Genomic DNA, 17,926 nt, shown 5'->3' on the forward strand with positions numbered 1-17,926 from the left:
ATCAATGGGAACTTGGATTTGAAGTTTAACTGCATCCTTGTAAATGTCTAATCTCACTGCTAAGGAAACTAAAGGGCACAGGTTTAAGGTGAGAGGGGAAAGATTTAAGAGACCTGAGAGTCAAGTTTTTCCACACAGAGGGTGTTGGATATTTGGAATTTGGAAAGTGGTAAAGGTTGGTACAATTACAACATTTAAGAGACATTTTGACAGGTACATGGGGAGAAAAGGTTTAGAGGGATATGGGCCAAATGCAAGCAAGTCAGATGAGCTCAGAAAAGTACCTTGGTCAAGGTGGACAACTTGGGTTGGAGGACCTGTTTCCATGCTGTATATATAAGAGCCTCCAGAACTTAAACTTTCCAGTACAATTGATCAATAATCTTAGAAACAAACCATCTTAGGTTATTGTAATTTTCATCAGAGGCAATGAATATGTAGTAGTATATAGTTGGAATAATGAATTGCTCGAGGAATATAAAGAATGTAAAAAGAATCTTAAGAAAGAAATTAGAAAAGCTAAAAGAAGATGAGGTTGCTTTGGCAAGTAAAGTGAAAATAAATCCGAAGGGTTTCTACAGTTACATTAATAGCAAAAGGATAGTGAGGGATAAGATTGGCCCCTTAGAGAATCAGAGTGGACAGCTATGTGTGGAGCCGAAAGAGATGGGGGAGATTTTGAACAATTTCTTTTCTTCAGTATTCACTAAAGAGAAGGATATTGAATTGTGTAAGGTAAGGGAAACATGTAGGGAGGTTATGGAAACTATGACAATTAAAGAGGAAGTACTGGCGCTTGTAAGGAATATAAAAGTGGATAAATTTCTGGATCCTGACAGGATATTCCCCAGGACCTTGAGGGAAGTTGGTGTAGAAATAGCAGGGGCTCTGACAGAAATATTTCAAATGTCATTAGAAACGGGGATGTGTATTGCTCATGTAGTTCTGTTGTTTAAAAAGGGTTCTAAGAGTAAACCTAGCAATTATAGGCTTGTCAGTTTGACGTCAGTGGTGGGTAAATTAATGGAAAGTATTCTTAGAGATGGTATATATAATTATCTGGATAGACAAGGTCTGATTAGGAATAGTCAGCATGGATTTGTGCATGGAAGGTCATGTTTGACAAATATTGAATTTTTTGAACAGCTAACTAGGAAAGTTGACGAGGGTAAAGCAGTGGATGTTGTCTATGTGGACTTCAGTAAGGCCTTTGACAAGGTTCCGCACGGAAGGTTAGTTAGGAAGGTTCAATCGTTAGGTATTAATATTGAAGTAGTAAAATGGATTCAACAGTGGCTAGATGGGAGATGCCAGAGAGTAGTGGTGAATAACCGTTTGTCAGGTTGGAGGTCGGTGACTAGTGGTGTGCCTCAGGGATCTGTATTGGGTCCAATGTTGTCTGTCATATACATTAATGATCTGGATGATGGGGTGGTAAATTGGATTAGTAAGTATGCAGATGATACTAAGGTAGGAGGCGTTGTGGATAATGAAGTAGGTTTTCAAAGCTTGCAGAGAGATTTAGGCCAGTTAGAATTGTGGGCTGAACGATGGCAGATGGAGTTTAATGTTGATAAGTGTGAGGTGCTACATTTTGGTAGGAATAATCCAAATAGGACATATATGGTAAATGGTAGGGCATTGAAGAATGCAGTAGAACAGAGTGATCTAGGAATAATGGTACATAGTTCCCTGAAGATGGAATCTCATGTGGATAGGGTGGTGAAGAAAGCTTTTGTTTGGTATGTTGGCCTTTATAAATCAGAGCATTGAGTATAGGAGTTGGGATGTAATGTTAAAATTGTACAAGGCATTGGTAAGGCCAAATTTGGAGTATTGTGTACAGTTCTGGTTACCGAATTATAGGAAAGATATCAACAATATAGAGAGAGTACAGAGAAGATTTACTAGAATGTTACCTGGGTTTCAGCACTGAAGTTACAGGGAAAGGTTAGGTCTTTATTCTTTGGAGCATAGAAGGTTGAGGGGGGACTTGATAGAGGTATTTAAAATTATGAGGGGGATAGATAGAGTTGACGTGGATAGACTTTTTCCATTGAGAGTAGGGGAGATTCAAACAAGAGGACATGATTTGAGAGTTAGGAGGCAAAAGTTTAAGGGTAACATGAGGGGGAATTTCTTTACTCAGAGAGTGGTAGCTGTGTGGAATGAGTTTCCAGTAGAAGTGGTAGAAGCAGGTTCAGTATTGTCATTTAAAGTAAAATTGGATATGTATATGGACAGGAAAGGAATGGAGGGTTCTGGGCTGTGTGTAAGCGTCGGCATAGACTAGAAGCACCGAGATGGCCTGTTCCTGTGCTGTAATTGTTATATGGTCCCTTTTAAAACTATCCACTTTCAGAAGTCGTCAGCCATTCCATTCAAAGTAAATAGTTTCTTGGTGCAAGCGCAGTAAGTAAACAGTTTGTGCACATTTCAAATCTTTAACTACACCAACATATTATAAAAATATTTATTTTGGTTGCATGAACAGAGAATTTGTTCTTGTAGATGGCCATGTGAAATTGCCATGATGGAGCAGTCTTGGGTAGTCATCCACAGTTGTAGTGGAAAATGTTGGACCTCTGTGGGAAGCTGCTGATGGATCAGTAGATGCCATAGGTGGGCTCTTGGCTGTCTCTGTATCGGTCCAAGTACCGGAGTGGCTTACCATGTGGGTACTTTCTCTGAGCTGGATGGTAAGCTGGAGGAAAGTCATATTCAAATATTGGCTCCTTCATATCTGCCAAATACAAGGAAATTATTGATCATTCTCTCCTTCTCTTAACTTGATTTCTTCCATCCCTTTTTCCAGCACTGGAATCACTGATATTTTCAATTCTGTTTCTTGTTTCTCATAGAATTCAAATACATAATAAATTCTTTCCCTTGACAGTCTGACCCGCAGTCCTCTGTATTGAGATAGGACTGCACTATTTCCTCCATTCCTAAAGTGGCCACCAAGAGGTTCAATTTCTTCTTTCATTATAGTATATTGCAAATTACAGCCCAAACTCCACCAGTACTTCTATAAATTACTATAAAAACTGGACAGCCTTGAGTATCAGTATGCTGTCAACCCCTGAGTTATCTCGGGATTACTGCCTGTGCCACGTGAAAGTGAGAATAGGAATAGAATGAGGTGGAGGATAAATATGTGGTTGCGGGATTGGAGCAGGGAGCAGGGATTCTGATTTCTGGATCATTGGGACCTCTTTTGGGGCAGGTGTGACCTGTACAAAAAGGATGGGTTGCACTTGAATCCCAGGGGGACCAATATCCTGGTGGGGAGGTTTGCTAAGGCAACTAGGGAGAGTTTAAACTAGAATTGTTGGGGGTGGGAACCAATCTGAAGAGACTGGGGAAGAGGAGGTTAGCTCACAAATAGAGAAAGCTTGTAGACAGTGCGAGAGGGAGGATAGGCTAGTGACAAGAGGGAGGATAGGCTAGTGACAAGAGAAGGGACACTCTCAGACCGAAGGCTAGAGAAGTGTCTATTTTAATGCAAGGAGTGTTGTGAACAAAGCAGATGAGCTTAGAGCATGGATCAGTACTTGGAGATATGATGTGGTGGCCATTACAGAGACTTGGATGGCTCAGGGACAGGATTGGTTACTTCAAGTGCCGGGTTTTAGATGTTTCAGAAAGGACAGGGAGGGAGGCAAAAGAGGTTGGGGGCATGGCATTGTTGATCAGAGATAGTGTCACGGCTGCAGAAAAGGTGGATGCCATGGATGAATTGTCTACGGAGTCTCTGTGGGTGGAGGTTAGGAACAGGAAGGGGTCAATAACTTTACTGGGTGTTTTTTACAGGCCGCCAAATAGTAAAAGGGATATCGAGGTACAGATAGAGAAACAGATCCTGGAAAGGTGTAATAATAAGAGTTGTCGTGATGGGAGATTTTAACTTCCCAAATATCAATTGGCATCTCCCTAGAGCAAGGGGTTTAGATGGGGAGGAGTTTGTTAGGTATGTTCAGGAAGGTTTCTTAACACAGTATGTAGATAAGCCTACAAGAGGAGAGGCTGTACTTGATTTGGTATTGGGAAATGAACCTGGTCAAGTGTCTCTCAGTGGAGAGCATTTTGGAGATAGTGATCATAATTCTATCTCCTTTACAATAGCATTGGAGAGAGATAGGAACAGACAAGCTAGAAAAGCGTTTAATTGGAGTAAGGGGAATTATGAGGCTTAAATTGGAAACAGATGTTCTCAGGGAAAAGTACGGAAGAAATATAGCAAATATTCAGGGGATATTTGTGTAGAGTTCTGTACAGGTACGTTCCAATGAGACAGGGAAGTTATGGTAGGGTACAGGAACCATGGTGTACAAAGGCTGTAATAAATCTAGTCAAGAAGAAAAGCTTACAAAAGGTTCAGAGAGCTCGGTAATGTTAGAGACCTAGAAAATTATAAGGCAACTAGGAAGGAGCTTAAGAAGGAAATTAGGAGAGGATGAAGGGTCTCGGCCCGAAATGTCGGCTGTGCTTCTTCCTATCGATGCTGCCTGGCCTGCTGCATTCCACCAGCATTTTGTGTGTGTTGCATATATGAGGAATGTTAGAAATGAATAAACTTAGCCCAGGAAGTCATATTGCATCAAATAGTTTCTCCACCATTCTCCGGGGAATGCAACATCCATATACATTTACCCCTATGGATGGCCTCTATGTTGGAGTGTCAAACATCAGGAGCACATAATCAGTTTCCAATTTAAGCTGCATCAGATAGCAAGTGTCATTCTAAGGGTGCACTTGGGGGAAGGGGCCATCAAAGAATCAGGTTTATTATTATTTGTTCTTTTGTGGCAGCTCCACAAAGATGGAGTGTATTGTTTTTCCACCACACATTATTCGTCAGTGGCAAAAAGAAGTGATTTCTACACAGGGTCTAAATATCCTGATAGGTCCCAAATACAAAGCAAGAGGAAAATTAAGGGTATCTTTCACTGGCTTCAGTACTGTTCTAGAGAGGTCACCCAGTTCTACAACCTTTTTTTTAACCACACACCTTTAGCACACAATATGGGAGAATGTACAGGGACTTACTGAGAACGTTGTGGAAAGTATGCGTTACAGACTCATCCCAGCGACTCTGGAAGAAAGCCATCCCAGCTGGAGTCATCAGATCCTGATGTTTCTTGTAGAAGTCAAATGTTTTAAAGGTTCGCATTTTCAGGCTGAAACTATGAATACATAAGAAGTGTATAAGAAATGCACATTATCAGAGGAAAACTATTCCATGGCTTACTCAGGAATGCAGACATCTAATATCAAACAGACCAGTCACAAAGAGGGGGATTATAAGCAATTAAGAACAGAACACATTCACAAGGTGACACACGTATACACACACACAATCTCAAAGATTGTCAGACATTGTACAAGAGAGATCACAAGACATTGGAGCAGAATTAGGCCACTCAGCCCATCAAGTCTGCTCCACCAGTCCATCATGGCTAATCTATTATCCCTCTCAACCCTAAGGTGAATAGTTACACCATTTTTCCCTGGAGGAGTGTTAAACAAAAGGGGAAGATTTAAGGTGAGAGGGGAAGGATTTAAAGGAGATCTAAGAGAATTTTGTCCACACAGAGGGTGGTGGATATATGAAAGGAGGTGCTAGAACAGATAAGAAGGCAGATACAATTGCAATGCTTAAAAGTCATTTGGACAGGTACATAGATAGGAAAGGTTTAGAGGGATATGGACCAAATTGGAATAAAGTAGTTAGGCATCCTGACCAGCATGGATGAGCTGGGTTGAAGGGTTTGTTGTCTATGAATCTAATTTATCTACAATATCTAAGATTCAACTTAATTCAGTTTTAATCAGAATCAGCATCAGTATTCATACCATATGTTGTAAAATTTGTTCTTTGCGGCAGCAGTACAATGCAATACATAAAAATATAGGAACAAAACTGAATTAAAGTATATATTAAATAGTTAAATAAGTAATGCAAAAAACAGGCAATAGAAAAGTAATGAGGTAGTGATCAGAGGCACTAAATGGGTAAATACAGAAGTGAGAGAGCTTCATGATGTTAAAACTAGGTAGCCAAATTCTATTTCCATTTATTTTGGCAGATATAGTGCAATACTTAATACTGAAAGTATCACCAAGAGCTCAAGAGACAACGGCAGACATCGTGGTAAGTGTATTCTCTTTGCACTGTGCTGACTCAAGTCCAGTCCTTAAGCACTGAGATTACATTTGGAGCTGTTTATTTAACCTTACCAAGGGTTTGGCCTGGAGTCATCTTTGAAATTAATTGCTTTATCTTGTTTAAAGAGAATGAAGATGCATCGATGATATCCTGTGCCTTTAGCAGGAAAAGGAGGGAAATAGTGGCAGATGTCCTCTCCTTCTGAAACCGCATTCCCAGGAATATTACCACTGCATAACAAAAATATAATGAAATAAACGGATCCAAATTCCTTAATTTGCTTATTTCACCATTTACAGAACAGACACAATAATGCACATTAAAAACTTAACACATACATTTGGAACAGATGGGATTTCAGTAAATGCTTAACTATCACTGAGTACATTTTTAGGGGAGTGATGTCAGAAAGAAGTACTCAGTTGAGTACTCGAGGAATCAACTTTCATTCATGCTAACACACTAACTAAATGCCAGTCAGCAGATAAAACCAAACCAGAAGGGTTGGGGTAAAGCAAGGAAATAATTGATAAATCCAAGGAGATGACAAAGGAACTACACAAACACCAAAATCATAGAAAATTTATGACACTGAATGAGGCCACTCAACCATTGTACCTGTGCTGATTAAAAACAACTATACAATCAAATCACGCTTTCAAGTGTTAGGTCTGTCTCGATGATAGGTCCTGAGCTACACATCCAAGTTCACCCAACTTTTTTAGCATTTAACCTAAATCTACACCATCTGCTAAGGAAAGTAGAGTCTTCTTATTTACACACCCAATAATTCTGAAACAATTCAATTACGACTCATCTCAGCTTCCACTGCTCCACAGAAAACAAACGGAACTTGTAAATCTTTCCACTGGGCTATAACTTGTACAGTCCTTACAATATTCTTGTAAATCTCCTCAGCGCCTTCACACTTTCATGTGAAGTGTTAACTAGAACTGTATGCAATTCTCAAACTATAGTCTATTTATTACTGTATACAACTTGACCATAATCACCCTGCTCCTTTACTTTGTGCCAATCTAATAAAGGACAGAATAGAACATAACATGGTACAGCATAGGAACAGGCCTTTGGACCCAACTAATTCCTTCTGCAATTCAAATGTCAATATCCTTCCAATTCCTGCACATTCATGTACCTATCTAAAAGCCCTTGAATGAACCCATCATATTTGCCTCCACCACCAATCCAGGCAGTGCATTCTAGCCACCTGTGATTAAAAACTTGCCCTGCACATCTCCTTTAAGCTTGCCCCCTCTCACCTTATATACATGCCCCTGGTATTAGACATTTCAATCCTGGGAAAAAGATACTGGCTGTCTACTCCAATCTCACAAGTTTTCTATATCCTGAGACCTGCCATGCTATATTTAAGATGCTATGGATATACAGTATACTCCAAAGTCTCTCGTTTCTTCCCACACAGTTTACCTGCCATTTACTTTACGTCTGCAACCCTTGTTGCACCCCCTCAGGGGATTAACTCCCCTTCTTTGGATAATATTATATTCTTTGGATTATTTTCCACTTTTCTGCTCAACTCACCAAATCACCTCTACCTTCCTACAATTTACAACTCTCCTTAGTCAACCCCTGGGCATTTTTTAATTTCATCTAGATAATGTATCTTACATTTATGTCTAAATCATAGGTGTCAAACACAAGGCCCGCAGGCCATATCCGGCCCGGCGTACAATTATATCCAGCCCGCGAGATCATTTTAGATGGATCTATTATTTTAATTATTAATGGCCCGGCGATATGAAGCGCTGATAACACACAAACTACAGATCCCATAATGCAGCGCAACAACTGCCAATAGGCTACCCGGGAACATTCCCGCATCAAGCGTCTGTTGCTGTATACAACGCTATTCTGAAGTCAAAGCTAACCCCTAACAATGGCAAAGAGAAAAGTTGATTCTGAAAAAAGAGTCTTTCAAAACCATTGGGTTGCTGAGTATATGTTTACTGACATTGCCGGTAAACCCGTGTGTCTTATTTGTGGAGCTAATGTGGCTATAATTAAGGAATTTAATCTCAGACGGCACTACGAGACAAAACATCAGGATAAGCTGAAGAACCTGAACGCAGAGCAGAAGCTACAGAAAGTAGAAGAGTTAAAGAAGAATCTGACATCTCAGCAGACGTTTTTTACCAGAGCAAAATCACAAAGTGAAGCTGCTGTGAAAGCAAGTTTTATTGTGGCAGAGAAGATAGCCAAATCAGCCTGGCCATTTACCGAGGGAGAGTTTCTGAAGAGCTGCATGATGAAGGTGTGTGACGTTGTGTGTCCAGACAAAAAGCAGATGTTGGCTAATGTAAGCCTGAGTAGAAATACGGTTGGTGATCGCGTTTGTGAGACAGCCACTGATTTAAGAACACAGTTGATTGAAAGAAGCAAAGACTTTATTGCATACTCGCTTGCTGTGGATGAAAGTGCTGATATGACGGACACTGCACAGCTGGCTATCTTCATCCGAGGATAAACTGCGCTCGCAGCTGACACACAAACATTTAAATGAAAATCACAACGGACCAGAAATTGGTCCCTAATGTTGACAGGCTGGTTAAAGCCAAGAGATGTCAGGTGTCTGGAACCAGCAAGTTAAAAAATGAGTGACACTCTTGGATGCACTGCGACATGTAAGCACAATGCATTATGAAATACTGAGTGTCATAATATCGTGATTCATATTTCGACTATTCTATCATTGTAAATGTGATCACTTCAATAAAAATTAGAGGCTAACTGTGTTCATTGTCTAAGTTTGATTGCAGGAAGCAGGATAATAAAAATTAGGTGCAGTTGTGTAGCTTACATTTACAATCTGTTCCGTTAGGTCTACATTTGTGTTTGCTAATGCTTGATTTCAAACGGTTTATTAATGGAAAAGGTATGGCTCCCAAAACAATCTTAGCCGAAATAGCATCGTTTCTTTCTCGTTGCCTTCTTTCTTGTAACCTACGACTGTAAGTTAATACCAATCATAAAAAGAATGCTTGCTAGGCAATCTGCTTCACAAAAAATGAAATTCGTAAAGTGAAACAATTTTAGATTTAGCAGACTGAGACACATGAGAGCAGGTTGAAAAAATGAAGGCAACGAAAGCTGTGGGAGCACTCACGCGTGCACAACTGATCCGGCCCGCATGAAGTCGCATTTTTCTCAATCCGGCCCGTGACCTAAAATGAGTTTGACACCCCTGGTCTAAATATTAAAACGTCACACATAAAATTCTAGTTGAAAGTAAAATATTGCAAGAGACAGAAATTTGAAAATACGTATTAGTAGTAAAGGGTGTATAGGCACAGCAAGGATGTCTGCTGACAAAAAGATTAATGCTTTCACTCAGGAGAGGCAAATATAAAGCCTGGAAAGTTGTAATGTGTATTTTTATTAATTATGTATGTGGATATCACTGGAAATGGCAACATTCCCAGTAATATCCATACCTGATTGCTCCCAAATCATCCCCATTGGTAATCCTGCAGATACCCACAAGCAAGATTACATAAAGACAGCAGAATTCATTCCTTGAACAAATTGATCTAGCAGATAGATTTTTTTTTAAACAATAACATGATAGTTTCAAGTTTACCGTTATGGAGAGCAGTTTTTTTTTGATGGAGGAAAGGACAGATAAGTAAAAACTTGGTCGGGGACTGACTTTAAGGAAACTTGTCAGAAGTGACAGTCAAAAGTAAGGGAAGTCATGGTGGTGCCTGACATCTTGGCAACTGAAGATGTGTCTTCCGGATTAATTAAATTGGGGATGCTATGGAAGCCAGAACTGAAAAAGTATGTTTCCTGGATGGATGAAGGAAATTGCAGAGATAGGGAAGGCCAAAACCACTGATGTACTTGGAAATGAAAATGGGAACTTTAAAACAGAGATGTTTTTCAACCAGGAGACAGCATAGGTCAACCAAAGCACAGATGATCTAACACCAGGACTTCAGTTAGGATATAGTCTGCAAAGTTTTGGATGATCTCATGTACAGAGAAAAGCTGGATATGATAATAATAAATAATAGGAAGTCTACTTCAATCAACAGCATCCAAATTTAATGAGTTTAGGTATTGTGTGTCATAACTTGATATTTTAGTATTAATATATTTCTGTAGCACCTAGTACTCCAAATGGTAAAGATTATTAAGCAGATCAGATGGAAGTTATTTCTTGTTACTGAGTAAAATGATATTAGACATGGAGAGCAACATTTAGCTCCCATTGACAATACTCACACAAGCCAGTGGATGTATTCCGATTCATTGTCTCTCAGGTGTCCATCTGAAATACAAAACAACCAAAAGAGGGTGGCACAATTTAAATAATAATGTGCTTAATTGTGAAAATTAAACAAATTAATCAGAATAATCTTCTTGAAAGGTCCAAAATGTGTGGCTTTTATGATATGAAATGACCTACTTTAAAATTCTCATGAGCTGATCCATCCATGGGCTTGCATTTCTTTGTCCTCCAAGCCCATATCCATTTGATCTCTTGCACATCCCCAGTCTCTTTTACCCCTCTAATAACTTGGTTACATTGAAGTTCATAATAAATAGATAGTATCATTGTTTTAGGTAATACATTGTAGTGAGGGAGAGGTGGGAAGTTAAGAGCCCAGGGAGAGAAGTACAGACCATGGACCAGCAGGGGGAAAGCTGATAGGTAGCTCTGGGTTTCATTGTTCCTCACCTTATAGCTGGATATTGGTGACCAAGCCAGTATTAGTTTCAGTGCACTACAAAAGACATGATATGGAAGGAACAGCAAGACAAAGTGGAACTGATTAAAACTAGTCCCAGGGTCCTGGTGAATTGCCCCAATTTGCACTTCCATAGCCACACTGTCTCAATTCCAGTCCCTTTTCTGTCTGTCCTCAGTTCCTTCCTCCTCCAAATAAAACACTCTCCCAGCACTCCATTCACTCTATTCCACTTCTTCAACTCCCAACATCTGTACTCTCCCAGCCATTTAACTTCAACTCCATGCTCCCTTCCCTCAAATCCACAATCTCTTCATCTCTGTCTCTCAAACTCCCAGCAAACACCTACTCTCTGCAAGTATTTGAAACCAATTTAAGCCAATAAAACATGATGACATCCTTGAGAAGATATCACAACAAGGCTGGGGTTCCCAACTTTTTTTATGCCATGGACCCTTACCATTAACTGAGGGGTCGTGGACCCCAGGTTTGGAACCCCCACAATAAGTGAGCCAGAAAAAATACAGCAAAAAACTTTTCCAAACTATGATGTAATTGTTAAAATCTTGAATTGTATTGGGAGAGAACATTCTGAGCTTCAGTTTATAAACCAGTTTTTAAAACTAATAATCAAAACTGGTTTGTAGCAAAAAGTTATGTACACTTAGATATGCTGGCACTGCTGGTTACAGATTCAACACTGCCTGGTATTGTGTAAAGTACTGGTAATTTTATAACACCATGATTAGAGTTCTTTGGGACCCTGCAAAATCTTAAACATCTTCCAAGGATTTGACTCCAAGTGCCCAAGCAGAAGAAAGTTACAGTTCCTGCTGGACATTATCAAACTGAATTACTACACTGCTACTGGTGCCTTTGGAACAGCAATGGCCAGAGAGAGAAACTAGAATTACTGTAAATGAAATGAACTTGAAGAGATTATCTTTTTCCTATATAGCATTGCAGTTATGTTTTGATGGCTTTTGAGTTTCAGTTCCACTCCAATTCGAGAAAAATGCAGACCTGGATTGGTAAACAGCAACGTCCATAGGGAACCCTCTTCTGCTTCAAATGATACCTTGGGAAAATTTGTAGCCTGGGAAAGACAAAGAAAAATTGGTAGGATGTAGAATCAGCACAATCTGCACAAATGAATGTAATGCTATTCCATAACTCAAAAAATGTACTGTACAAATGGTACTATTGAAACAGCATGGATAGAGGAACTCCCTGATCAAAGTAAAGAATATTCATTTAGTCTTTTTATCCAAAGACTCTGCTCCCAGCTTCTAAATTTCCTAGTAAGGAACAACAACTACTCTCAGTCATTTTCAGAATCTTGTAAATTTTACTGAGATTGCTTATTATTCTTCTAATGATAACAGATGTTCAAACAGAATCTACATCCTAGGAATGAATCAATTGCACAGATTTGTAAATCCTTCTTTAAATACAGAAATTAATTTTGCACTCAGTGTTCAAGTAACTAATGGCCAAGGTAAAATTAATTGAATTAAAAATACAATTAGTAGGGAATAGTAACCATTCAATATTCTCATGATGTACATTAGTTATTTATGGAGTGTATGTGAGTTAAATAGTCAACTGAACTTGGCCAGTCATACCTCTGTGGGAGTGACGACGTTTCCAAAATACACTGGCATGGAATAGTCCTGACAGTCATAGTGAACACGTAGCATCACACGTGGAACGAAGGTTGCACCATTGAACAGGTCTCTAAAAACTGCATAATGTTCGCCAATGTTCCTTAGATGATAAGGGCCGTTTATTTTCTCCCAATCAGCATTCACTTCATCCAGTGGAATCAATACTGCAAGAACAGAGAACTCAGCTTAATTTAGGAACAGTTTAGGATAATCAAGGTTGCTCTGCCATTCAATAAGATCACAGTAAATCTGTTACATCATGGCTTTAATTTTCTGCACCATGAAATCATATTTTAATAGTCTGTGGACCCATAAGGCTCTCTGTACCTCCACTGTATTCAGCTTTTCATCAGCTCTTTTGCTATTATATTGAATGATCCCATACAACCTATTAAATTCAATTTTCCAACTCATTTAACACATTATTATCTCTGTCATTTCTTAATTCCATCTGTGTCCTGAGTTGACACAGGATTGCATTGTAACTAAACTTACCAAAAACTATAAACTAAACTGTCTGATCACATCATTAATAAATACAGTAGGCCAATAATTATAGGGCACTACTAATCAACCTTGCCAAATATTGTTCTGCCCTGTTAAATCTACCCCTATTTTCCTGCCAACAATTAAGTTCCTAACAACAACATTAGTTTTGCTTCATTCCTTGAATGTTATGTTTAATAATGGTTTCCTAGGAGATATTTTATAATGTCTTTTGGACATCCATAGACTTTCTGCATATTCATCAACCACCATTCAAAGCCTGCACACATTCGCCATTATCCCCTCATGATTTATATCTGCTGATTCTGCAATTAAATGGATCCCGAATGGAATACAGAGTGCAGGAGGAGCTGAAGTTAGTTGAAAAAAAGACAGGACTTGGTGGTTTTCATGGCACCACACAGATTGGTGGCCACATGAAGACAAAGATGGGTGGTCATCAGTGCAATGGGAATAGGATCCAAAGGTTTCACAGTGATGAACTTAAAAAGCAGAAGTGGAGAAGGGAGATAAACTGGAGAGGTGTTACAGGACTGGAAGATGTGGTAGGCAACCAGAAACACCTGAAGCTGACTAATATTCATTTCAATCTTAATGGAAGGAGCAGGGAGCCCTGAATAAGGATTCAAATTGAGAGTAAAATGAAAAGAGCCAGTTACCATCTCTTACAACCCAGGAGGACCCTTGAAGAAGAGGTAGTTGTGGAGACCCAATAGTGCTTTATGCTCCCTTTGTTCTAGCTTTAGTTTACTAGTATACAGTATCACAGCCAGAATAATCCTATTTGTGCAGACATAAATCAAACTTGCAGAGGCAACTTAGCCAAATGCACACAACCACCATCTAGTTGAATCAAAGCAAGTTATAAATCCAGACTGAGGACTACAAATAGGGTTGCTTTGCTTGGTCAATATTGTCTTTTAGTCTTTTACTTCTCAATACTGACTTACATGTTCTGTGCCGTGATGCTCTCTCAAGATCACTGTTGTTACGATTTGCCCTGAGAATGCGTTTACGCTCCTTCAATTCCTTTTTCCGAGATCCTCTAAAATGAGGGAGACCGATATCAATTTTCTCTGGAGCTATAAGAAATGCAATGGAAAATCCTGAAACACAGGAGCAAATCCCTCTGCTGCTTGAGAGGAAATCTATTTTTACAAGCAGCTGTAGTGTATTTAAAGTATTAAATTCAAGAGCATGCAAAGAAAGATAAGTTGTCAATAAAATACATATCAAAAATTTAAAAATCAGGGTAATTTATGCATAATCTGAAATAATTGGGGATATCACAGTGAATAAATTCTGATCCCCACAAATGAGAGGGACAACAATGATTGTGTGAAACTGAAAAAAAAAAAAGAACTAGAATGCATGCACAAAGATGGCTGGTAAATGTCGACCAGCTAATAATTTAGGTGAGATACTTAGAGTAAAGCACCTCCTGCACTGCCCTATAGGGCATTTCCAAGTACAAAACAAAGCACAAACCAGATACTATTTAAATAATCCACCAATGTAATACACAGTAACCAATGCTTAATAACTGTTTCTGATGAACAAGTTCTGCTTTTTTACAACAGACTAATTATATTCCAAGTATGTTGCCAATTAAGCAGCAAACCGCACATTTTGATTAAATGACCTTATACAAATCCAAGTGATCTATGTACAACAGTCACAACAAGCAGGCCAGATATACCCAAGTCAGTGACCTGAGAGAAGAAAGGTCACGGTTCCACAACATCCCATCAACATCTTCAAGATTAGGTTTCAGGTTTAATATCATCAACATATGTCATGAATTTCATTGTTCAGTTATAAACACTTGTGGTTATTGTTAACATGATACATTTTCCCCCTTATACAACTTACTAGGCTTTTGTATGTGTTGTTGAAAAGTCCGCCACCAGGTGGGTTCCTTCCTTTTTTCCTCTGCCACCTGCAGATACCGTGAATAGCTGCGGTATTTCTCCAGAGACTCCAGGTCTGTTACATCAATATCCTCATTGGGCATTGGCCCGAGTGGAGCTGCACGTTTAAGTAGTACGGCTAAAGGATATGAAGACACAGCAAGATATACTGGAATAATTTGGGTTCACTCAGCATAATGTAGCAAAATACCATTATTGTAGTTTCGACCAAGCAGAGATAGGGAAGGTGATCAGTAAAGATCAAAGATACAAGTTATTTTAAGGAATTTGCTTAAGACAACATGGTTGATAGTGAAAAACAAACTTCTAGATCGCAAGACAATATCGAAAACCTACAGCAAAATACAGGCCCTTCGGCCCACAAAATTGTGCTGAACATGTCCCTACCATAGAAGTTACTAGGCTTACCTATAGCCCTCTATTCTTCTAAGCTCCATGTACCTATCCAAAAGTCTAGTACAATAGTCAATAATAGACTTATTACATAGAATGGAAGCAGCAAATTCAGTGCTGCATGTGGTAGCACTCACACTCTTAGGAAAAGCAAACTAGGCATAATAAGTGGTGAGATGCTACAAAATATAAATGAAGATAAATCGTGGAAAAGATGTCCACAACATCCTGAAGAAAATGGAACAGGTACGATGGTAAAATGGCAAACTGAAGACATGCCCTTATTAGTCAAAGAGATGTATAAAACTGCTAGATTACTGTGCATTGTTCTGGTACTCTGCTGTACAAAGTACAGCAAAACACTTTTGCTAAAGGATGCAAAGGAAATTTTTAAGGATGTTGCCAGGACTAAAGGATTAAAGGAGATTTATAGATATGGGGAAATTGGGATGGTTGACATAATTTTCTTTGGAACAAAAGTAATTCAATCTAAGGGTTACAAAAAAGTTAACCAGAAATGCACAGCCGTCGTCCCGAATACATGCTAGCAGAATACAAGGGTATAGTCTAAATATAAACTGAAAGTCAGCAGGTCAGACACCATTTCTACAGAAAGAGCCTTCGATCAGAACTTGTTTCGAACCAGTTAGCTCTGCCTCAGTACAGGCCGAGACTCCTCACAACGCTCTCTCCTCGGGCGACAGCATCACAGTTTACAGTATCTAGTCGTCGGGGCCGGGTTAAGTAAGTGAGGACGGTCATCAGGTTCCCATGGTGACCCCAGACGACGCCGCTGTTCATTTAGAGTTCGACTCAACGAGGATGCTGCAGCCCGTCATCTTACTAACCTGTATTTGTCACCATCCTGACTGGTTTCACAACCTCCGGGAAATGAAATAAACCACTCTGCAATCCCGGACATAGCCTCACCAACGCCGCCATTTTCTTTTCACTGGTCCGCCAAAACCCGTCGGCCCCGCGGCATCAGACTTCCTACAACATCCCAAGGGTCTCCTCCAGTATCCCGACAGGCACCAAAGCTCGTCCCCTTAACGTAAACCGGAACAGCAACTAGACGCCGGCTCGGGTGGACTACGCATGCGTGGGCTCGGAGGGTGTTCTGGGTATTGTAGTCGCCGATGGCAAGAGTTACGGAGCGAGTCCCTGTAATGTGATTGAAGAGAGCATATGGCCTGAAATTTAGATGGGGAGTTAAACGATGGTATGGAATGGATTTTGGCAAGAAATAAAAGGAAAATGAGTCGGGGGAGGGGAACGGATTCGGATGTGAAGGGATTTTGAAGATGCTATCGATGATAATTACTTTGGTATCTAATTGTGACAAAAATCTTCACCCCGTTGGATTGACAAATGCTATTGAGAAGGATATTGGTAAAGTAAAATCAGCATTAAATCTCAGCAAAGGTAGGGTGTTGATTTAAAACAACAGGAGAAATTACTGAAGATGAAGGCTCTGGATGGGAGTAACATTGCATCCGTTACTCGGCCAGTTACCCTCCACCGTCGCGGTGTTTTTAAATGCCAACGAGTGGGACTTGTTCTTGCAGGGGAGATTGCGATGCACAAAATGTGGAGGTGAATATGGGAGTTGTGAAGTTGCTGCAACTATGCGGATGCTGATAGTGCTGCTTATCAAGTCAAGTCACTTTTTATTGTCATTTCCACCATAACTGCTGGTACAGTACATAGTAAAAATGAGACAACATTTTTCAGGACCATGGTGTTACATGACACAGTACAAAAACTAGACTGAACTACGTAAAAAAAAAACACAGAGAAAACTACACTAGACTACAGACCTACACAGGACTACATAAAGTGCACAAAAACAGTGCAGGCATTACAATAAATAATAAACAGGACAATAGGGCAAGGTGTCAGTCCAGGCTTCGGGTATTGAGGAGTCTGATAGCTTGGGAGAAGAAACTGTTACATAGTCTGGCTGTGAGAGCCCGAATGCTTCTGAGTCTTTTCCCAGACGGCAGGAGTAAGAGATTGTATGAGGGGTGCATGGGGTCCTTCATAATGCTGTTTCCTTTGCAGATGCAGCGTGTAGTGTAAATGTCCGTGATGGTGGGAAGAGAGACCCTGATGATCTTCTCAGCTGACCTCACTATACGTTGCAGGGTCTTGCGATCCGAGATGGTGCAATTTCCGAACCAGGCAGTGATGCAGCTGCTCAGGATGATCTCAATACAACCCCTGTAGAATGTGATGAGGATGGGGGGTGGGAGATGGACTTTCCTCAGCCTTTGCAGAAAGTAGAGACGCTGCTGGGTTTTCTTTGCTATGGAGCTGGTGTTGAGGGACCAGGTGAGATTCTCCGTCAGGTGAACACCAAGAAATTTGGTGCTCTTTACGATCTGTACCGAGGAGCCGTCGATGTTCAGTGGGGACATCTATGTGCTATGTGTGTTATGTGTTTCTATGTGCTGTGGTCAATCCAACAGTAAAGGGAGGAAATAAATCTAATAGACTCGGAATAGTGGTGGATGCAGCATCAAG

At 40.0% G+C, this 17,926-nt stretch overlaps 1 protein-coding gene across 2 annotated transcripts; it reads right to left on the reverse strand.

Annotated features, from left to right (window-relative positions):
• Window positions 1-2,459: 2,459 nt before the first annotated feature.
• Window positions 2,460-16,450, reverse strand: mrpl38 (mitochondrial ribosomal protein L38). Of its 2 annotated transcripts, XM_073026659.1 has the most exons (9): window positions 16,249-16,447; window positions 14,949-15,125; window positions 14,027-14,158; window positions 12,528-12,733; window positions 11,926-11,998; window positions 10,436-10,481; window positions 6,241-6,399; window positions 5,050-5,186; window positions 2,460-2,743 (listed from the first exon to the last, which is right to left on the reverse strand). In XM_073026659.1, the coding sequence occupies exons 1-9, from the start codon at window positions 16,340-16,342 to the stop codon at window positions 2,607-2,609; spliced, it is 1,161 nt and encodes a 386-aa protein (XP_072882760.1). In that variant the 5' UTR covers window positions 16,343-16,447; the 3' UTR covers window positions 2,460-2,606. The 2 variants fall into 2 exon arrangements, with proteins under 2 accessions (XP_072882760.1, XP_072882761.1); XM_073026660.1 differs by lacking the exon at window positions 6,241-6,399 and having other exon boundaries at window positions 16,249-16,450.
• Between the last annotated feature and the right edge of the window lie 1,476 nt (window positions 16,451-17,926).

This window comes from Hemitrygon akajei, chromosome 22, assembly GCF_048418815.1.
Source record: "Hemitrygon akajei chromosome 22, sHemAka1.3, whole genome shotgun sequence".
NCBI classification, from domain to species: Eukaryota; Metazoa; Chordata; class Chondrichthyes; order Myliobatiformes; family Dasyatidae; genus Hemitrygon; species Hemitrygon akajei.